Source organism: Pelodiscus sinensis, unplaced genomic scaffold (assembly GCF_049634645.1).
Source record: "Pelodiscus sinensis isolate JC-2024 unplaced genomic scaffold, ASM4963464v1 ctg79, whole genome shotgun sequence".
Taxonomy (NCBI): domain Eukaryota; kingdom Metazoa; phylum Chordata; order Testudines; family Trionychidae; genus Pelodiscus; species Pelodiscus sinensis.
In genome coordinates, this window is record NW_027465938.1 from 174,277 (window position 1) to 197,303 (window position 23,027).

The following is a 23,027-nucleotide window of genomic DNA, read 5'->3' on the forward strand; positions in this document are numbered from 1 at the left end:
GGCCAAGAGCCAGTGGAAGCCATTACGGTCAAGCTTGCTGATTCCCTTCTCTTATCTTTCAGTCAGCCACTATTTGCACCCCTTCCTTTCAGTCAGCCAGCATCATAGTATCCAGCCCTCCCCCAAGGTCTCTGTTTTTTAAAGGACCCCAAAAGAAGTGAGAGATGGACAGAATAGTCCATCTCCTCATTATCTTGTCCATCAGTTAGACCTAATTTCCAATAAACCATATTTAATCTCACACTGTTCTTGTTTACCAGACCTGATCTTAACACAGTCCTTGAAATGCATTTGTACAATTATATTTTTATTTGTACCAATTCAGTCCATCTCTTTTTTGCATTTTCCCAATGAATATCTGTCATTATAGGTTATTGAACCTGTAAAGTTAACAGCTTTCACACAGTTTTTCAGTTAAACTGACAATTAAGGTACATTTGCAGGCCCAATAATTGCTGAACCACCCCTGAACCACCTTCTTAATAAGATAAACCAACCGATCTCATTGAAGCTCAGCATCCCCTCTCCCGCCCCAGCACTGGGGAGCCCATGCTGGTGCTACCTCTCTGGGGGCTGAAGTGTACAAAATCTACTAGACTGTCTTTCTCCTTTTCAGTCTGGGGGCCACACCATTGATTTTCTATGGGTTAGTGGCCCCTGACCCAAAAAAGGGTCCCCACCCCTGGTCTAAAGCTTTAATCTAAAGCTTTAAGTTCTCAATCTGCATTTTTCTTAGTTTACCTACATGTAGATTTTGATCATCAGGGAGAATACTGCTTTGTTACTTTGTGTGATGAAGTTGGTGTTTACTGACATACAAATCTAATCCTTTATGCCTAAAAATGACTTTCCTATTGCCATTATATTCATGTACCACTTTTACCCCTTAGAGCTGACTATCCACCATGACTCCCCAACAGTGTTCCCTGTAAGCTGTGGGCTTGTGCAGCCACTCAGGAGAGATTCAAATGTTGCCCAGCTGATTAGCAGAGTGCCCAGAGTTATGTGTTTTATTTGTACTGGTGGTACACATTCACACATGCCTTAGTGCACATAAAAATTTATTCTGCACATGGATGGAAAAAAATCCACACCCAGATAGGGATGTAAAATCCCATTTAGTTAATTGATTTAAACATTTTTTAAGCAGTTAACCAATTAAACAGGAGCAGTTGGAGGTGACTGCTCCAGCACAGCCGGGCTGAAGCACTGCTGCCTGCGACATGCCAGGCCAGGCCCACTGCAGATGGATGCCCCACCGGGTGGAAGCAGCCCCTTACCCGCAGGGGGCTGCTCCAGTCCCTTCCAGTTAACCAAATAACTATTCACATCCCTACATACAAATGGAAAAGTTTAGCAGAACATTTCTCCCCATGCCTTTTTTTGGAATCACTGTTTCCCAGACAACTTATTTCCCTATGCTATAAATACCAGCCCTATCTTGGTAGAGAAGGCAGCTACACAACTGCATGAGGTAAAAAACATGCCTCCTACTTTTCCAGTCAGCAAGAAGGGCAATGCTGTGTTGCTGATCTGGCCAACTGCATCCTGCTCTTTCTGTCCATTCCCGTAATCTTTCCCCCTTTTCTTCATTCTAGCAAAGAAGCCCTTCAAGAAGCCTGTCACTTTTCTTCCAGCTACCACATAAAAGACACATTCTCATAAAGGCTGCAGTGGGCATAGTCTCTTTCTGGACGTGTGGCTGACACTGAAGCAAATTAGCTGAAAAGGACTGCAAATTTAAAGTACACACATTTCATTAACAATAATATTTTAGATAATGAAAACTAATAACAGAACTGTGGAATATGGGAACTCTCAAAATGTGCTGCTAGCTATCAAAGAGAAATAAATTTGAGAAGTTGCATTACATCAAGTTGCGTAGTGTAATCCAAGGAAAAGTGGATTTGCGATATTAGTGCCATATTATAAAAATACACCCACTCAGTAATACCTGCACAGAGTTACATAAGCCAAAATATCTGTTTTTAAACATTCTCTTAGCTATGGAAATAACTGCAGTAGCTTTTGGTTCTCTTAGAAGGCTTGGATAGTAAGGTGCAAAAAATAATAATGATATACAGCTTTCACTCTACTGGATTTCATTATTTTTTGATAAGCCACATATACTTAATAGTAAAGTACCCCTGCGGATTTTTCTTCCTGATTTTATTATTGTTTAATCCTGACTGACACAGCAAGAAGTCCTGTATTGCTCTTTGCACAGCAAATGGAGAGCAGCACTTTTGGAGCAGATCAGTTTCAAATCTGTTCTGGGCTATGTAACGAACATTGCAACCATCAGCATAACAACCAAGGATATTTCACAGACAAAGGACAAATCTAATACAGTTCAAAAAATCCTGTGAGATGGCATGCATCCTCAATTCTCAATAATTGAGAGTAAACAGCTCCTCAAAGAATTAGGCCTCATATTTGAATATGTCACCAACCAGACAGGGGTTCTTAGAAGCAGTAAGTTCTCCCACAGAGCATGTCAAGTCTTCTCTAATTTTCCACAAAGAAGCACTACTTTTCACACATCTCTCACTATGATAAACAGGCATAATTTCCATACAAACTGAAACATGCTAAATAACTTGCATCGATCATATCTGAGAGAATAAACTTGACACTATTTTATGTATTTGGACATATATATTTTATACAAACAAGTTGGTTTTACATATATTCCCTTTGTACATTGCAGATTCAACTATACAAAAAGACTTGTACTTTGTTTTTCAGTTTTATGACTTCTGTTCCTTCCCAAAGATAAGGAATTTTACACATTTCCTCCAGTAAAGCTTCACTGTAGCTGGAGACCTAGTTGTTTCAAAATTCCCCAGAGGACAGCTTCCAAATCCTTCCCTACTTGCAACCCTTACAAGTAATTTTACTTGATGGACTCTGAAGTCTAACTAAAGTATTTCTTCATGCACTAGTGAAAATATTCTTTTCATAGAGCTGCATGACTACCTTGAATATTTTAACAGGGCAAATAGACAACTAGGGACTTTTTTAAATTAATTTTTAACATTAACTGTGTGCTTAGAGCAATCTTTTTCCAGAACAGTAAGTCACCAGCACACTTGCTAGCAATTTATGAGCCAATTTAGTCTTTGAAGAAAGATGTCCTTAGTCCCCAAATATCAGAGCTTTAAGCCAATAGTTTCCAAATCAGTAAACAGGAGAGTGCCTCCCACATTTTATCTGAAAAAAATAAATGCTTCTGGTCCAGTGCGGATGGGGGCAGGGGAGAAGAGAATACAAAAAACACCATAAGTTTTCTCAATTGTCTTATCTCAGCCAGAGACTACCTGCCAAGCAAGGCCTTGATTAGCTGGGGATTTCAAATACCATCAGTGCAAACCCCCAGCACAGAGAGACAAGACTGCTATAAGCAGCAATTTGACGGGACACAACTCATCTCTGCTTGAAGCCAATTAGCCACAATGGTAAGAATTACAGTTTAGCTAGTGTACATTAGGCGTATATATTAAAAGTCTGGCCACCAATGGCCATAATTGTAACTGAGGCAAATCCCCAGCACAGAGGAGACCTATAATTTACTCATTCATCATTACTGTGTTTGGTCCTCCGCTGGAGATGCAGATAACTTGTTTCCCTTAAATGGTAATTTCGTTTTCCAAGCAGTCCTGCTCCATGCAATTCTTGTTTTACCAAACAGTGGCTGCTCCTAAATTACATGGTCCTTTCTGTGAAAAAAGCAAAACTATTTGCTATGGTACTTAGGAAGGATCCAAAATCTCTCTCACCAAACAAAGAGGGGCATTAGATTGGGGAACCTCAGTATACGATAATTTTATTCTCTATTCAGCTTCAATTTCATCCTACGAGTTATGGAATCAAATCATTACATTTTAAACACTTGATCAAATGGTATTTTCCCCCAGCAACAAAGGATGTAAAAGTATGACCATTTAAATGGTTAACCAATAAACCTGGGCTTATCAGTCACTGTTCACAATTACATGCAGGCTCCCAACCTGTGCTGCTGGCTCTGTATCAGGGCGGGACTGCAGGAGCCAGCTGCACCTCATGCTCTATATCAGAGGCAGTGGCAACCAGATCCCCAGGAGTGGGGCGGCTGGCGGAAGCCAGCTGCTGCACCTCACTGTGGGTGCATGTAACCAGAGAGATTTTCAGAGGTTATACGTGTGGCGTAGTGGGGGTGCTGTCTGCTCTGTGACCCGGGGTCCCCCTGCGCTGTGATGGGAGAGTCTCACTGACTCTCCCAAATGTGTATTAACCCAGACACCCAGGCTCAGCCTCCCAGGGAGGGAGACAAAGGAAGGAGAGCGGAGACCAACACCTAGCTGGGGGGCAGGGCTGGAAGAGAGGGGTTTTAGTCGCTGTCTGGAATCGTGGAGGAAACAGCCTGAGCAAGGGGGCTGGGATTTAAGGGCCCAGTCTCCCCCATCTCAAGGGGGGCTGAGGCATCACAGGCCTAGCCCTGTAACCGAATTACATTTATGCTGTGCTGTATCCTGGAAAAGCAATAAACTCCCTCTATTCTACTGGCTGGTGGAGTCCGTTCGTGCCACTACGGGGGTGCAGGAGGTGGGGGATCCCCAACGCGACGTCACAATACGATTACCCAATTACGAGCATTTTTAACATCCCTACCTGAAACAAAAGAAAGTTCCTTAGATCTTGAACTTAATTTTAACTAGGGATGTTAAAATGCATTTATTCTGGTAAATGTGTAACCATTGACATTTTTAGCGGTTACACATTTACACACAGCAAGAAGTTGGCTCCCTGAATGTACCAGCTTCTGCGGAACCGCCTTCTAGACCCCCACACTGCTTCCTCTGTATCAGACAGACTTTCCTCAAGCACCAGCTCCCACTTGCCCCCCTTTCCCTGTGCTGATACAGAGGCAGCAGCGTGGGGAAGAGGGGAAGGTGGCTGTGTGGGAACTAGTATGCGCAGGGAGTCGGTTAAAAACTGGCTTTTTCAGAGTTTTAAGCATAAAGAAACCCACCATACAGTAAGTGCAATATGTAATACAGTTCCCTCGTCTTTAGCAGATTTGCAACCTGAAGTGACCCCAGGACCCAGGACAAAATTCTTCATCTTGATCCAATCAGAGAACATGCTGCTCAAGTTGAATTATTGCCTGATGGGACTGATGTTCAACATGAAGTGGCAGATTAGCCACTGGGCTGACTGAGTCTGTTCCCAAGAACCCTGAGAAAAATCCATCACCAAGCAGCAGAAGGCATCACCACCACCTACCAGACAGCAGAAACCCAGACCTGAGGCCATAGGGAGGCAGGCAATACCAGGAAATTACTCAAATACCAACTCTGCTCCCTAGCAGCAGCCCTGGGCAGCAATGAAAAACCCCAGTATCTCCCACCCTCATTCCTCATTCCTGACAGAGGGCAGCAGGGGAAACCCCCAGCATCTCATCCCTCTCCCTGCAGAAGTTGTAGCAGGATGCCCTACCTACTCTGCTCTCCAACTCCAGGCAGTCAGCATGAGAGAAGCTCGTGTCCCGACCATTGTATCCTTCAGAAGCATGGCTGGTGGCAGAAGAAGCCCCAGCACCCTGGATCCCTGCTGTGGCACTGGGACTTGAGGAGTTCTCACTATATGCTGCAGACACAGGGCTGGGAGAGCTCTCACTTCCCAATGTAGCTCAAGGCCACAGTGGGGGACAGAATTTCTCCAGTCTCAGGGTGGAGACAGAAAGAAGCAAACAGGTAACTGGCTGCAGAGAAGGGATAAAATAATGGGAGAATCCTAGGTGGAACCGGGGCAGGATAGTGGATGGAGCTGCAGGCAGAAGGGGAAGAATAGGGGTGGAATCACACACAGTAGGGGTGAAGAGAACCTCACTTCTTGCTTCGACCCAGGTACCCAGGAAACCGTGGTCCAGCTCTGTCTGCATGTATCTTCTATGAAAGAAGAGGACACATTCTTCTCTGCCATATTTGCATTTGAGGAGTAATCCTCAAGCTCCTGGAAGTTGAATCTGTGGGAGATTTTGGATGCCAAATCTTCAGTAAAGTGGGGGGAAGGGAAGATTGCTAGGTTAGGATTCTTAGATACTCAAACCACAGCATGTAGTACACTCAAATTACATCATTTTAGCATAGTACACTTTTACACCATGGAGGAATCATTCTCTCCAAGACTGAAAAACTGACATTGTGGACCTAAATGTTGATTATTTTATATAAATCAGATCCTTTATTTAAATTAAATGTATAGTTTAATTCTTTAAATAAACTTATTGAATGTAAAACTTATTTGAAATTTAAAACCTGTGCAAGGACCTAAACTTATTATGGATTTATTAAAAATTCATTTAAATTAAAAAATAGTAAGCAGTGCAAAATTTGCTGCCAAGTAGCAGCAAGCACCTAGAACCAGTCTGTTGAAGTACTAAACTACATTTTACATCATAGCATTTTTTGAAGACGAGAGAATAGCTTCTTCATTTCAATTTATTCAACTAGTTAAGTTCAATGACTAGTTTGACCAGTGTTAAGAAACCAATTGGAAATGTAAAATAGCTAGTTTTTCCTCAGCTGTTCCAGAAACTCTCTAAATGTGGAGGGAGCCACAGGCACCTGAACCACAGCCCCATATCTATGTAGAATCTTCTCTTTCCCCCCCCCCCCCCCCGCCCCTCGGGCCACCTCTCCTCCCAGAGCCTCCAGGCCCCACCTGCTGCTTTCCATCCCCACACATCATCACTCATTTTTACGACCAGTAAAAAGTGGAAGGCCTTAGCCTTGGGTCGATGGCTCCCTGGTTTCCCATGTTCCAGCATCCTTTGTGGAGGAAGAACTCTCCTAGTTCTAAAATTCTGAAGGATATGATGCCCAGAAACAATCAGTTCACTTCACTAGCCACAGTTACTTCCTGTGTTTAATAAATCAGTTACTGACATTTTAAATGCTAAATATACTTTGCTACACTTTTTTTCTTATGTATCCAACACACTTACGATAGTTTAATAAAAAAATACTTTGTGCACTTTCAATTAATTTTTCATCCATACAGAGTAAATCCCAAGTTAAAATTACTCATCATCTAGTAAATAAAAAGTGTATAATTCAACATATTCTAACACAACGAAAGATTTTAAAAAAATAGGAATATGACTAAATTAGGGATGCAAAGGAGTAGAGCTAGCTGACTACCCAATAAGCACATGCTTATTGGGTAGCTGAGTCAACTAATGCACTTCCCCTCCTTGCTTCCTCTGTGTTAGAGGCAGCAGGAGGGGGGGAGGGCAAGGGAGCAGGAGCAGGTGCTGGGAGGAGCCAGTTTAAAAGCCGGATCCTCCCAGCACCATCTCCGCAGTGCAGGGGGGCAGGGCAGGAGCAGAACTGCAGCATCCCAGTCCCACTTGCACCACCCCTGGGAGCTAACCCCACTACAGCTCTGCATTTTAAATGTACTAAGAGCCTGCAGGCATGCTTTATCTGGATTGCCAAGCACAACCTCCATGGGGCTGCCCAGCAGAGCCAAGAGCCAGGTGCACCACAGCACGTCTGCCCGGTGTGACCAGGAGCCCAGCATGCAGAGAGCTGGGTTGCCCAGCATAGCAGGGAAGGGGATGTGGGGATCAGCAGGGCAGCAGGGCCCAGGGAGAGCTGGCCAGGAGGCCAGCGACTAGTTCAAGGCTGGGAGGAGGGCCAGTAGCAGGGGGCCAAATATGACCTCCACTGGTCCAGCAAAAGCCCTCATCAAGGACCGATTATGTCCTCAGGATGCCAGACCAGAGAGGTCCACCCTGTCCTAGCAGACAGTAAGTCATATGTTTGCATTATAAATACTTTAATGAAATAAGACTCTCTAGGGAAACCTGTTTATACACGTCCATATATATTATTTTTTCCAAATCTTCTATCAAACAGAAGTCATACATGATGCTTTCAGCAACAAAACTAAAATGAGTTGAGGAAAAAGCCGGGTGTACCATTGCTACACTAACTCTCTCATAGAATACTAAGTATCAGTGGACCAAACATTTGCTTTAAAAAACCCTAAAAATAATAAAAATAAAAGACTGCTTCCAAAGCTAGTAAGTATAACTTGCTGAAGTCATTTACTGCTTCTGTAGCTAGAATCTAGAAATGAAGTATTTAAACATCTCTTGGCACCAGAAGCACACATATCATTATACATGGGAAAATACAATCATTGTCGAAAAATATAAATCTTTAAATAAAATCTCCAAGGGAGATAGTGACCACTTTGTTAGTTTCAATTTTGTAATATTTTGCTCAAGTTTTCTCCAGCCTAATAATCCCACTAAGCTTTTCACATACAAAGCTAAATTCGTCACTGCGTTTAATTATTAGTTTGTACAACAAGGAAATAACTAGCTGTTTGGCATGTACTCTGCAAGGGTTTTGAGGCAGAGACTTGTGGGTGGAAGATACATAAAATTCCAGTCCAACAAACAAAAAATGCATCTGAAGGAGCTGGCATTTCCATTTATGGGCCAGTTTCTTTTCAGGCTAAGTAAGCCTCCACATCAGGAAAATTATACTACTAATGGCCTTTCCAAGATGTATTGCTTGTTAAGACTACTAATTCTTCTAAGTGGAAGACAGGACTGTTTCAAAAACTTTAATATTTTTTTCTGAATTCATGAGTCAGTTGGATAGTATTATTTCTACTGGATTACAGGAGCAAATTCAGAGACATTTGTTTAAGCAGGTGAAACTCCATTCAAGTCAGCTGCAAATCTACTCAAACTGCACGCACTCAAACCAAGTAAAATGTAATCCTAGCTCTGTCTGCAAGTACTTATAGCTATGTTAATCAAGGCATGAGACAGGTAGAGTGGCACAAGTTAAAGGGATAGGAATGGTAGAGAATTTACTCAGCAAGAAGTCATTACTTGTATTTTATGTGTGTCAGTTGCATAAAAATAATTAAATTTTTATTAACGTGCCATAACAGTAGATTAGTAATAGATGTTAACTAAGAATGTTAGTGGATAGTCGTTTAAATGATTAATTGATAACCCTGAGTTTATCAGTTAATCCTAATGTGTACGTACACACACACACACACACACACACACACACACACACACACACACACACACACACACACACACACACTCTCCCTCTGGGGCGGGGCGGGACCGGACCTGCTACACAGAGGAAGCAGGCTGGCTCCCTGCGCATATCACCTCCTGCGGAGCTGCCTGGCGCCCCTCACTGCCTCCCACAGAGGCAGTGGGGGAGAGGGGAGGAGAGAAAGGCAGGAGCAGGTGCTCGGAGAGAAGCACCAGCTTTATGGAGCCCCTTCCCTCCCCTCCCCCTGCAATGCAGTAGTTGGCAGGAGCAGGCGGGATGCCGGCACAGCCTCTGTCCGCAGAGAGCTCAGGCCCCCCCACAGACAGGGGCTGCTGCCGCCCTGCACTGCTGCTTCTGATACAGGCAGCAACAGTGGAGGGTGGAAGGGGGCTTCCCAGGAGTGGGGCCGGAGCACACTGGCTGCCGGCCCCATCCCCCAGGACTACTGAATAATCATGTAACCACTGGGGATGTTAAATTGCATTTAATCAACTAATCGACTAGTCGATGGATTTCCATCAACAAGTCGATAAGGGTGGAAACTGTAGAGCTACAGCAGGGATAGTTCCTGGCCCCAGGAGCTAACCTCTCTGCGGCTCTGCCTTTTAAATGTATTAAGAGGTTTGAGGCTCTTAATACAGTTAAAAGGCTGAAGCGCGGCAACTGGGACCGAGCGCAAGCCAGGAATCAGCTGATTACCGGCTCATGCCCAGTCCCCTGCTACGCCTTTACCTCCCCTGTCCCCTACAGAGATGGTGCTGGGGGGAACCATCTTTTAAGCCAGCTCCCCCCAGCACCAGCACCTGCTCCCCACCCCCTTGCTGCCTCTGATAGAGGCTGGGGGGGGGGGGAGCAACTATTCGAGTCACTACTTGACCATCCAATAAGCTTATGATTATTGGATAGTCAACTAGTCACTTACATCCCTCATAACCACTAAGATTTGGTGTGGTTACACGTTTATTAAACTATTCGGTATCTAACATCCCTAATTTTAACATTAAACAACTTAATCTTATATTCACTGTCTTTTGAAATGCTTTACTTTAGTAAAAATTAAGTAGACTATATATTGAACTTACTGAAAAGAGAAGCATGAAGAAATATTGGGATTGAGATCCTTATTTTTTCCCCCATAAAACCAATAATTAAGGAAAGAAACTAAGAGGTATGCAGGGAACAAAGGGGGCAGGGAACAAAGGGGGGGGGGAATAGATGATATTTTTCAGTTGAAAACAAGATAGAATAATTGAGAAAGGAAGATTTAAACCTCTGCTCAGCAGTCCACCTTTGCTTAGAAAAGCACTTAGGTACATGCTTTATAGTTAAATATGAGTTTAAAGGCTTTTCTGAATGGGTGCCTCAGGAACACATCAGATCAAATAAACCATGAGATTTATCAACTCTAGTTGGACCAGAAACAGAGTGGGTTCCCCTCCCCCTAAATTACAAGATAAATAAGTGTCACTTCAATTCACAAGTTAGCAGAAAGGATAAAGTAACCCTCTATCAAAGAATAGTGCATGTTGAGCCTACGTTATCTTTATTGTCAATATATAAAAAGTTAAATCTTTGGAAAGGTACCCTTCAAAGGAGTCTATTATCTTGACAACAGAAATAGTCATATGCATATAAAGTGAACCCTTACAAAGGGAACAAAATGAGCTGCAGCCCTAGGTAAACTATGATAATGATGGAGTAAAATATCCCATTGTACTGAAGCCTCAAATCAGATTGTAAGATAATTCTGAAATTAGCTTGAGGACTATAAAACAGAGCAGGGGTCTGTTTTGGCTCTAGTTCTGTTCAATATCATCATCAACGATTCAGATGGTGGCATAGCGAGTACGCTTATTAACAGAGCTCGCCGAGCAGTGGCGAGCCCCACTCACCAGCCGCGCGGTTCTGCGCTCTGCGCCTGCGCATATCGCACTGCGCCAGCTCTTCCAGGGTGTAATCTACTCTCCACAGGCGAGTAGATTACGTTGTTTGTCGAGCCCTGCTTGTCGAGCCCTGCTTATTACGTTTGCAGATGATACCAAGCTAGAAGGGTTTGCAAGTGCTTTGGAGCATAAGGTCAACATTTTAAATGATCTGGATAAACTGGAGAAATGGTCTGAGGTAAATAAGATGAAGTTTAATAAGGACAAATGCAAAGTACTCCACTTAGGAAGGAACAATCCCTTTCACACATACAGAATGGGAAGTGACTGTCCAAGGAGTACTACAGATAGGGATCTAGGGGTCATAGTGGATCATAAGCTAAATATGGGTCAACTGTGTGACCCTGTTGCAAAAAAAGCAAGCATGATTCTGGGATGCATTAACAGGAGTGTTGTGAGCAAGACACAAGAAGTCATTCTTCCGCTCTATTTTGCGCTGCTTAGGCCTCAGTTGGAGTACTGTGTCCAGTTCTGGGCACCGCATTTCAAGAAAGATGTGGAGAAATTGGAGAAGGTCCAGAGAAGAGCAACAAAAATGATTAAAGGTATAAAAAAGATGAACTATGAGGCAAGGCTGAAGGAATTGGGCTTGTTTAGTTGGAAAAGGAAAGACGGAGAGGGGACATGATAGCCATTTTCAGGTATCTAAAAGGGTGTCAGAGAGAGGAGGGGGAAATTGTTCTTGTGGGCCTCTGATGATAAAACAAGAAGCAACAAGCAACAGGATTAAACTGCAGCAATTAAACTGCAGCAAGGGAGGTTTAGGTTAGACATTAGGAAGAACTTCCTAACAGTCAGGGTGGTTAAACACTGGAATAAATTGCCTAGGGAGGTTGTGGAATCTCCATCGCTGGAGACATTTTAGAGCACATTAGAAAGACATCTATCAGGTAGATCATGCTTCATCCTGCCATGAGGGGAGGGGACTGGACTTGATGATTTCTCGAGGTCCCTTCCAGTTCTAGTGTTCTATGATTCTCTGGAAATACAATATTCTAGTATGCAAGCTGCCATATGCAAGCTGCCATCAAACTGAGCTGAGCTCATCAGCAAGGTTCCCTGTAAGCTGTGCGCCTGCATAGGCACACAGCCCTTTTCTGAGCCCTGCGCAGAGGTTCAGAGCTAGCTACACAGTCAGGGAACTCAGCTGATTGGCTGGGACCGTGGGGGCGGGGAGGGGGAGGCACATTGCAGTCACTGTCTCAGAGAAGCAGAAGCAGCGGCAGCAGCTGCTACCTGCCATAAATGGAGAAGCTGGCTCCAGCCTTTACTTCAGGGTTGGGCAAAAGATGATCTGCAGGCCGGATCCAGCCACGAGAGCTTCAGCCAGCTCCCTGCCTGCCCCACGCCATCCCGCCGAGCACTCAGGAAAGCCAGGTGCAGGGCCACGTGTGTGTTTATGAACACTGAGAGCCTGGAAAGAGGGGAGACAGGCTTCTCATGTTGCCCCCACCCCCAGCTGCTCCCATTTGCCAGTTTCAACCAATTGCAGCTGTCTGTTTGCAAGACAGGTAGCATGTGATATGCCCCTCCTTCCTCATCCCCGGGGCTCACAGTATTCAGTTTAGAGCAATAAACATGACTCCTGCAGCTCCTCTGCGCACATACAAGGGCTGGAAGTCAGGGACCCTTGTTAAGGAACCTGCTGGGCTCTGGCTGGGAGCCAGATAAGATCTCCCAGCCAGAGCCTGCCTCTGGCACCCCAGCCCTTCCCTTCCCCAACCCTCTGCCCTCTTACCTCATGTAACCAAAAACTTCTACACCCCTGCTCCAACCCTCATATACTTTCCCAGACACTGCATCCCCTCCTATACTCCTCCTCAGGTCACAACCCCCTCTCAGACCTTGCACCTCAATCCACTATCCCTGGTCACCACCCAAATCCCTGCACCACCTCCTGCACTCCTGCCCCATGTCACAGCCCCCTCTCAGGCCCTGCACCCCCTCCTCACTCCAGTCCACTGCCCCAGGCTATGATCCCCTACTTCATTCAAACCCATTCCCAGATCCCAAACCCCAATCCCTTACCCCAACCTCCAGCCCAGAGCCCCGTACCTCCTCCATTAATATGATGGAAGAGTGTGACCCTCAACCACTTACCAAATTTCCCATCAAAAATTATTGTCCAACCTTATGTTCATGGCTTAAGGTACGAAAGAAAGATTCTTTTAACAGTTGCACGAGGCATAAAGGATCTGACGACAAAGCATTATGGGGTCAGCTGATCCCCGTCTAGACTACCATGCTGTGCTGACAATCAGCAGATCGGCACAGCGCGGCGGCCATTTTGATGTAAATGAAGCGGCGATTATTTAAATCGCCGCTTTATTTCCCTTTGCCAAATACACTCATTTACATGGCTCCGTCGATGGAGCCATGTAGTCTAGATACACCCTTAGAGTTCCTTCTCTTATGAGTCAGAAGCAGCAAGTACTAGGTGTGATGCTAGCTGTTTTGTAGGATGAAATCTTATTTGCAAGATTTTCAAAACATGAATCTGTCTGTTAGAAAGGATGCTGATACATGTACTCCAAGGTCTCAGAGGCATAGACGGGTAAGACCCGTACCTAAAAAAACCAACAATGGTTCTGTAGCATCTTAGACTAACAAAAATACATAAGCAGAATACAGGTAGTCCCCGGGTTACGTATAAGATAGGGACTGTAGGTTTGTTCTTAAGTTGAATCTGTATGCAAGTCGCAACTGGCATCAGCCGCTGCTGAAACTGATCAGTTTCAACAGCGGCTGAATCTGGACGCCAGTTCTGACTTACATACGGATTCAACTTAAGAAACCCAGGCGTCCCCAAGTCAGCTGCTGCTGAAACTGATCAGCGGCTGATTCCAGGAAGCCCGGGGCAGAGCAACTCTGCCTCGGGCTTCCTATAGTCAGCCCCTGGTCAGTTTCAGCAGCGGCTGACTTGGGGACGCCTGGGGCAGAGCAGCTGGGATGCTGCTGGGTTGCTCCAGTAGCGCAGCTCCTCCGCGCTACTGGAGCAACCCAGCAGCACCCCAGCTGCTCTGCCCCAGGCGTCCTGATTCAGCCACTGCTGAGGGGGGAGAGGGGGCACTAGATGCACCCCCCCCCCCAGCAGACCAGGGAGACGCAGGTGACGGGACCGCCCGCGTCCTCCACGGCTTTGCTCCTTCTCCCTGGTCTGCTGACCAAGGAGACGGGGAGCAAAGCCTTGGAGCATGCCCACAGCGGGACAGTCCAGGCACGCCCGGGTTGTCCCGCTGCAGGCGTGCTCCGCGGCTTTGCTCCGTGGCTTTGCTCTGCGGCTTTGCTCCGCGTCGCCCTGGTCGGCTGGGGGGGGCTTCCCCCCCAGCAGACCAGGGAGACGTGGAGCAGCTTCTCTCACCCCGGAGGACGGGGGCGGCGGGACTGCAGCGCCTCTGGGCGTCCCGCCGCTCCAGTCCTCCGGGACGAGAAAAGCCCCGTTCGTATCTGCGGATCCGACATAAGTCGGATCCACGTAACTCGGGGACTGCCTGTAATGAGCTTTCATGGGCACAACCCACTTGTTCAGCCAAGGATAGTGTTAATTTTCTTTGTATTTGATTTCATATTAAATAATCATAAGCATTGTTGCTTGTTAATTATCCCTGTTTTAATACATTTTCTTCCACAACTATGGGCTACTTAAAATATATATTTATATCTACGGTTTTCGTTTGTACTCGTGGGTACACATCCACATACTACCTCAATATTGGTGTTGCACACAAGACTTTTAAACTTGCCCAAAAGAAAATTCAACCTGCCCAAACATGGAAAATCTTAGAGGGAACACTATTCACCAGCAACTTTATGCTATTGGAGGAAAGCCTCAAGAAGCCAGGTTTACGTGCAGGCAACGGAATGTATCAAGGGATCAGGAGAAGTTGCTAATGATATGACATCTATCCAGATAACACCACTCTAAGGGTACGTCTAGACTGCGGCACTATTTTGGAGTACCAGAGGTAACTCAAAATAGCTATTCTGGATCTTTTGAACCAGCCCGTTATTTTGAAATAGATTTTTAAATAAGGGACTCGCTATTCCAATATCCCTGGAACTCGCATTCCATGAGGGTTAAGGGACATTTCGGAATAGCAGTTCATTTCAAAATTTGGTGCTGTGTAGACAGCGCCAAATTTGGAAATAAGTTATTTCAAAATTAGATCAAAATAAGATACGCAATTTGCATAGCTCAATTTGCATATCTTATTTCAACCTACAGGTGCAGTGTAAATGCACCCAAACAGATTTTCCAGACCTCATATACTAGAATATTAGGGACCTTTGCATTACTTGGGAAATCAGCACTTTTCAAAATGACAGAGAACACAGCTGTGTTGATGGCTGTAATAAGAAATGTTAACTTAAGTCAGCCTCAGAGCACTCCATGATTACACAAAACATTCATTAAAAGCTAAACTCATTCTTCCCACCTTTAACATTATACAGGCATCCTACCAGAGATTTTCTAAGACTATGTTTTTACAGTTTATACTAGTAAGTGATCATTCTATGACATTTTAATCATGGGAAAGGACTTAACTTCAAAATTTTATTTCCACGTGAAAATTGTATATCTAGACTTACAAGCAACACCTAGGATTTAGATAACTGGAAAATAAGAAAAAGGATGATGTATTTCTATTCTTTTCAATTTAAGAAGTGCTGTGTCTCCTGCATATTGTTAAGGAAGGACCTACCCTAAAACCCTGTGAAGTCTATGAAAAGATTCCCATACACTTCAGTAGGCTGTGCATTGAGTATTCATTTTTCTTCCTTCCCAGAAAGGACCCTATTAAACAACAGCAAGGCAACATACAGATCCACATGCAATCTACATAATTTTAAAAGATTAAAACAAAAAGCAAAGAAGAGGTACATAAACATTCATTGAAACTCTGGAAATCCAAAGTTTCTGAGTTTCATATAGTTCTACTTGTAACCAATTTCTTAGAAAATATCTAAATATCAGAGAATATTAATACAGGTTGTACCTCCCTTACCCAGGACTCCCTCGTCCAGCAACATCCGTGGTCTGGCATGGACCACAGATGTTCCTGGACCACAAAGCCCAGGAAGCAGGAGGTCTGGTGGGAGGGCAGGATCGCCATAAGCTCACCGGCGACTCAGCCCGGAGCCCAGAGTTGGGGAGGGGGGTGCAGAGGACGGGTGGTATGGGAGGGAGTTCTGGCCCCAGCCGAGCTCCCTGGCCCCAGCAGCTGAAGAGCTGTAGCCTGGCAGTGGCCGTGGAGCTCTGGCCCTGGCCAGGGTGCTCCAACCCCAGCGGCAGCCAGGGTGCTTCCAAACCCATCCCTAGAGCTCTGGCTGCTTTCTGGCTCAGTGGCTGGGAAACTCCAGTCCCAGTGGCAACCAGGGAGCTCTGGCCTGGTCCGCGGAGCTCCAGCCGCAGCTGCCGAGCCAGGCGGCTGCAGAGCTCTGCCCCAGCTGCGCGGGTCTCGCTGTGGAGCTCCGGCCCCAGCAGTAGCGGGGCTGGTGAGAGCCCCGGTGGACTTAGGCAGCAATGGGGGCAGGCTGGAGCCCTAGACTAATCGCAACACGGTCACAAGGTGAAGGACCTTCCCTGGTCCAGCAAATCCCCTCATTCGGGATCTGTCAGGTCCCTAGGGTGCTGAATCAGCGAGGTCCAACCTGAACTAGTTCAGCAAAGAAACCATGGAGCAAAGTAAATGAAAATTTCTCCAAAATTGCATAACAAACTGTTAGGGCTTGAAGACCAAAACAAGAGTCCATCATTACAATAATTTATTTACTCAGCTGTTTGATTACATTTTTTCAACTTGTACAAAACAGCCTTGCAAAACATTGCTTTGATTTTAAAAGCTAAGACAAAATAGTTAATGCATATAACCAAGCCAAAAGACCTCTAAAGAAATATTCCTTCCACATGAGAATTTCAGTTCTTGTAAACTGGTATTTGCCAGAGTAATAGTAATGCTTTTGCAAGCTCTCCATTATATGAAAATCCACACAGGGGTACTATGACAAATTTTGCCCCTCCCCCCCCAAGTCAGTGATGAACACAGACACTTTCTAAGTCAACTTTTGTTTTAAGTTATCCTGGCACTACTCTCCTGGAGTCCAATTTCTCCACCTGGTCAACAACAGCAAGCTATTTGAATGAGAACCAGGAGGAGAGTGGTAATTCTTTCGAGAAGATAAAATATCTCAGTTATGGAGGACTCAGCAATGCTACAGCAAGGAGCACTTCCGGAAAGTATATGTACCATGACTAAGTGATGTCAAACAAGAAAGAAATTCTTAAATAAGGCTCTTAAGCTAATTAAGACTTGTGGAACAGATATAAATTTTAATCTTGTATTTTCCCCCTCAGAGAATAGCAAAGTGGCTGAAAATGTGTGTGTAACATGTCAATCCTGCAAGCACTGAACTTGTGCGACTACTAACGTATGTGAAGTTTAAAACACTAATTTTGGCCTCTTGCAAACATTTATGTATCTAAATAACACCATCCACTTCTGCCCTCATTAGATCATCCAGATAAGGAGAAATTTCTTCTTCACATTTTATTTAGTTTCAAACAAGCTAGGGATGTAATAATGTAACTGTTTAAATGGTTAACCGAGAACCATGAATAACAACAGTTACATGACAGCTCCCAGCTCCACTCCCAGGAAGCCAGCTGTCACCCCGCACTACTTGCTCTGTATCAGAGCCTGCAGCATGGGGTGGCAGCCAGCTTCCTGGGAGTGGGGCCAGGAGCCAGCTTAAAAGCCTTTTTATCAGCGGTTACACTGTATCAGAAGCCTGGAGTGGCAGCGGGAGCTGGTGCATGAATGCAAAGGCTACAAGTAAGCCGGATGTTGAACCTTGCTGCTGCCTCTAATACAGTAACTGCTGCTATGGAAGCAGAGGCATGGGCTAGCAGCTGGCTCCTCAGGAGCTGGGCAGAAGGCGGGAGCCAGTATGTGCCCGGAGCCGGCTTAAAAGCAGACTTCCAATGCACACAAGCTCCTAGGGAACAACAAGCTGCTCCCCATGCAGAGCAAACTGTATAACCACTAAGATTTTCAGTTGCCTAATTAACTGCTTTTTAACATCCCTAAAATAAGTAGGAAAACACCTGGCAATTCCAGATGTGAACACAAATTAACCTGGTTCAGAAATTCACTAAACACCCACTGATACAGAAAGTTGTATCAACATCACACAGGATCGGGGCCAGTTTGGTTTTGCCAGGTTTACTACTTCATATACTTTTATTTACCTAGCTGTGTCAAAGCCATATATAGAGAAAAAAATGATATGCTGACAAGAAGTAATACAACCTTTGCTCTCTCTCACTTTTAGAGTCTATGAAACTTATGACTGGTGATTTATTTCTTTGAAATTTCCTCTTTTAAACACAGGCCAAATCTAAAGTTAATCTATAAACTAACAAAATAAGCTTTAGCTAATCTGTAGCATCCAAGTTCCTGGCTATATATACCTGCACATTCTTCTACATAAATGAAGATAGAGCATTTGAGGATATGCATTTCAGGCATTAAGTGTGGCTGTAAATTTAGCTCAGCTGTACATGCATAAAATTAAGGGTTTAGATACAAACTAATCCTAGAAGTAGATGTGTGTGCAGTATTTAGGTGTATCTGTACATATAACCAAAGCTTCTGATTGTTTTATTTATATAAATACAAATATCTTACCTATATTATACCTATAATGAGCAACAGAAACTGTCAATAACCCTGTTGCCCACCTACAATACTTGAAAGTTAAAATCCTGCTTTGGGCAATGAAGCAAAATGTCATCTCGCTAGAAACAGTGTATAGGAAGCTTCTTATAACACCTGCTCACAGCTTGCTAGATTCAGTGATACTGCTATTACTTGCTTTTATTAATATTAAATAACCATTTTGAGAAAAAATGTATGTGAAGACTTAGTGCATCATGATGGAGATGTGACATTTAAGAGAAAAAACTGTATGACATCACCTACTCTGGTTAAGTAATTTCTCTGACTAAATATGTCTCTGACCAACAGGCAAAAGGGATCATGGGGTCTGACTAAATGATAAGAAGTGGATGACAATGGCTGGGAGGATGCAAACTTGAAGCAATAACATCAGAAATAATCTTTAATGTTCATTTTACATTCTTCAGACTCAGCTCTAGCAAGAGGCCCATTTCCCAGATCCCATCCAGAGCACCCTTCAGCACTCAAAGTACCCACAGAACTTCAAGGAAACTGGCATATTAAACTATTTAGTTGACTACTTCCTTCACTATCTTCCTAAAATAGCTATGTTGAAGTAAAAAAACTATACAGATTACATTTAATAAACAAGCATCCATTAAGAAATATACCAACAAAACCAGAAATAGTACAAAATATTCAATTTGCTAATTTGGCCATTTAATATAAAAAAATGTCCATTGCTGTTTAGAACCACCACTTCAAAATACCCGTTACTTACTGATGAATGCAATTACTGAAAAAATCATTATGAACTCTCATCTATCACACCACCTAAATTTTGATCCCCACAAGCCCAAGCTGGACATAGTCCCCTTACTTGCTGGGAACATTTCCCACATAGCAGCCTTACCCATGCATGTTTTAAGTGCTGCACACAGATGCAGCTTTAAAGGAATCCAATGGTTATCTAAAGTGCCTTTCTGCTCTTAAAGCATTTTGAATTAATCGGGAATGAGCTGAGTCTGAAATCTCCAATTATCACCTGGCCCTAAAACACACCTGTGCAAAAAGACATAAAAAGTGACAAGGGAGACTGAAAGTCTCACCCGCATTTTTTGATCTACCTCCCTGAAGATAAGGAGGTGGGGGACAAAAACTTTAGCAAACTTTCTGTCTTGGCTGCCAGCAGGGGAGCCCTTTCCCTACATCCATTCAAACAAAAGAAGCGTCTCTCTCTCATACACACCCCAGTCTCTCCCCGCCCCAGATATGCCCTGGCTTTCCCACTTTCCCCCTTCTCAGGGCTCGCACTGCCCCCTACTCACTCCGGAGGGCCCCGATGAGCAGGCTGCCGTCCTTGATCAGCTCCTTGATGAACTTGTTGGTCCTCTCCAGCTCAATCTCGTGACACTGCAGACGCTCTCTGAAATCCGGGCTGTCCAAGTAGGAATCGCTGAACTCCAGAGTGGGCAGCCCCATGGCAGCAGCAGCCCCGCTGCCAAGGGGCGGAGAGGGCAGGCGAGGCTGAGCAGAGAGCAGGCTTGGGGGGGAGCAGAGGGGAACGTGCAGCCAGGAAAGCGCGTTCCCCTCTCCACCCAGGGGAAGTTTGTTCTCGCAGGAGCCGGCCCCCTTGAGTCTGGCCCGGCCGCGGAGCCAAGCGGGCGGCGGGTACAGCAGCGCTTCTGAGGTGCTGTCAGCTGCTCACACAGTCCCTCCAGGGCATTGCGGGCTCCCCCGGGCTAGCGCCACTGCTGTCGCTTAGACGCTTCCGGCAGCGCTCGGCTCCGTCTCCTCCTTGAATCTGAGCCTCCCCTGGCCCGGCCGGGGGAGCCGCCTCCCAGCCCAGCATGCACACACGCCGGGGAGGAGGGACGGGGGCTGCGCCGCCCGGCCAGTCAGTCCCCGCCCAGTCGCGCCGAGGGCGCCCTGCCCTGTGTCCCGCCCTGCCCGGCAGGGAGAGCGCACGGGCTGCTGCGCGGAGCAGGGCCCACGTGGCCAATGCAGACGCGGCCTTTGGCCTCTCGCTTTCTGGGCCCTCTGGCAAGGCAGGAGAGGGCGGGAGCCAGGGACTAGGACAGCCGTGGTAGAGTGGTGGGCAGGCCAGGTATGAGTGAGCGGCCTTGCACCCCAGCACAGAGGTTGCACTATCACGTCCAGGCATTCCTAGGACAAGGAGCTTGGGGTGCTCCTGCACTCCCTGGCTAGAAGTGAATTCAGTCTATACAGGGCTTACAGTTTGGTGCAGTGCTTCTCAGCACCCCCATTGTGCAATGGGTCCAGTCAGATATAGCCCGGCTGCCCCTCCACCAAGCCAGTATAAAAGAGGGGCAGCCGGGCTATATCTGAGAAGCCACCATTTACAGTAATTTAAACCTGAAGTGACCCAGGCTGCAGAGGAAGACCAACCCCTCCCTCTCCAGGGTCTCTGCCAGTCTGACCTGGGAACGTTCCTTCCTGACCCCAAATATTTCTGATGATCCAAAGAAGAGACTAGTATGAGTGGGAATAGCACACTCTGCCTGCAGGTGAAATGGCTGAGGGCTCCTAAATTGGAAGGCACTTACCTGCTGTGACTATAGGAGCAGGCTCATGTACTAATCTTCAGGCTTAGGCATTGGAGCCAACAGCTTCTGCAGGCCCCCAAGCAATATGTGGAGGGTGGCTCTGTGCCTCCCTCCAGGGGTAGGGCCTCAGCCGCCCCTTAGCACCACCGAAGCTGAGGTAGCAGCTGTGGCAGTCAGGAGCTCTGTGCCTCTGAATAACCAATCTCCTCCACCTCCTTCCCCCCATTCATGGGTCTATGCTCAGGCAGCAACATGCCACCACAAGGTTGCTTTCCTTTAGTGGCACTCATCAAATCACTATCTAGCCTTGTGGGAGAATATGGAGGGAGATCTGAGCTACTGAATGAGGAGGGTCAGTTAAAACAAATCTACAACTAAAAAGAGGTAAAAACAAGGCACAAATGAGAAAAACAGAGGGAAACAGCTATGTCAAGACTTGGTATTTTAATGGCATGACAGACACCCATTGGCCAATCCCCTTCTGCAACTCTTCTGGAACACTCAGCTCAAACATCCCTTTCCCCCCATCCTCTGTACTCTCCAATGTTGCCCATGTGGCCAGCCCAGTTCCCCAAACTCCCTGTTCAGCCCCTACATACAATCCAGTTCCTCACATGCCACACACCCCACTTAGCCCATAGCACCCCACTTGGCTACAACTCTGCCCCGTGCCCTGTGACTGCCCTATGCTATAGCTCTGAGAGGAAAGTTCGGGGCAGGGCTGCACAGGCAGCAAGTGTAATGCAGAGAGCAGGTGGTGGTAGGGTTGCCAGATGGTTTCAACAAAAATACCAGACACGCTTGACATCATATCTCAATCTACATTACATCTTATTTAGAAAATACCGGACATTTATATTTTCTCAATTTGTTTCCCGAACAGAAAGCTCAAATACTGGACTGTCTGGTTCAAAACTGAACACCTGGTAACTCTAGGTGGTGTGGGCTGGGTGCCAACATGGAGCTGAAGCAACAGCAGCACCTACGGTGCCAGCAGGAGCAGTCCTAGCTGCACAGTGCCTTAGCCACAGCCATGAACTCACTTGTGGTGCAGTCAGGGAGTGGCTGAGAAGCAGAAGGGAACACTTCCCTGGCACTTCAGCGGGAGGCCACTTTCTGCTCCTTGCACCTCCAGCTGGTTGACACCCTTTCTCCCAGGCGTACCACCATCCTTATCCTCTGCCAACCCAATGGGAGTTACCAGCATCTGTGGCCCTAAGAAATCTGCCTCCCCAGCACAGATGAAAGCAAGCAGGTGTGTCTTGGTGCACAACTCCAGCAAGATCTGGCTGAGCTGCAGCAAAAGCCAGCAGGTAGCTATTTAAAGAGTTGGCAGGAACCTGGGTTACAATAGGACAGTACCGGTAAGAAATTTTAAGTTACTTTCACTGCTGCTCCCTAGGCAGCTGCCTAGCTTGCCTATGCCCAGAGCAGCCTCTGGGCAGGAAGGCTGAAGCTCCAGTACTCTTGACATTAGGCTGGAGCAAGAAATGCAGTAGGGATGCAGAAGCTCAAGTCACGGAAACACATCAGCTGCCAATACAGTGGCTGTGGGCTGCTACTTAATACTCAGTGGCTCAAGGGTTCTTTCACAGGCTTGTTTCTATTATTTAAGGTTCAGGTTGAACCTCTCTGGTCTGGCAACATCCATGTTCTGGCATGATTTTAGTTAACCAGATGTTCACTTATCATGGGTGTGGTCAAGTTTCCTGTGGTCTCATAAAATTTGTTTACAGCCACCAATCCTGGCTCTCAGTG

General features: G+C 45.8%; 1 protein-coding gene across 2 annotated transcripts in view; it reads right to left on the reverse strand.

Annotated features, from left to right (window-relative positions):
* The window catches only part of LOC112546742 (rho GTPase-activating protein 42-like), a 105,691-nt gene extending 85,020 nt beyond the window's left edge, over positions 1 to 20,671 (reverse strand). Inside the window, exon 1 of one of the 2 annotated variants that reach the window (XM_075917088.1) lies at positions 20,031 to 20,652. In XM_075917088.1, coding sequence (XP_075773203.1) covers positions 20,031 to 20,184 — 154 coding nt within the window. In that variant the 5' untranslated portion in view covers positions 20,185 to 20,652. Of the gene's footprint in view, positions 1 to 20,030 lie in introns of both variants that reach the window. The other variant, XM_075917089.1, reaches the window with a different exon arrangement.
* Positions 20,672 to 23,027: the final 2,356 nt, after the last annotated feature.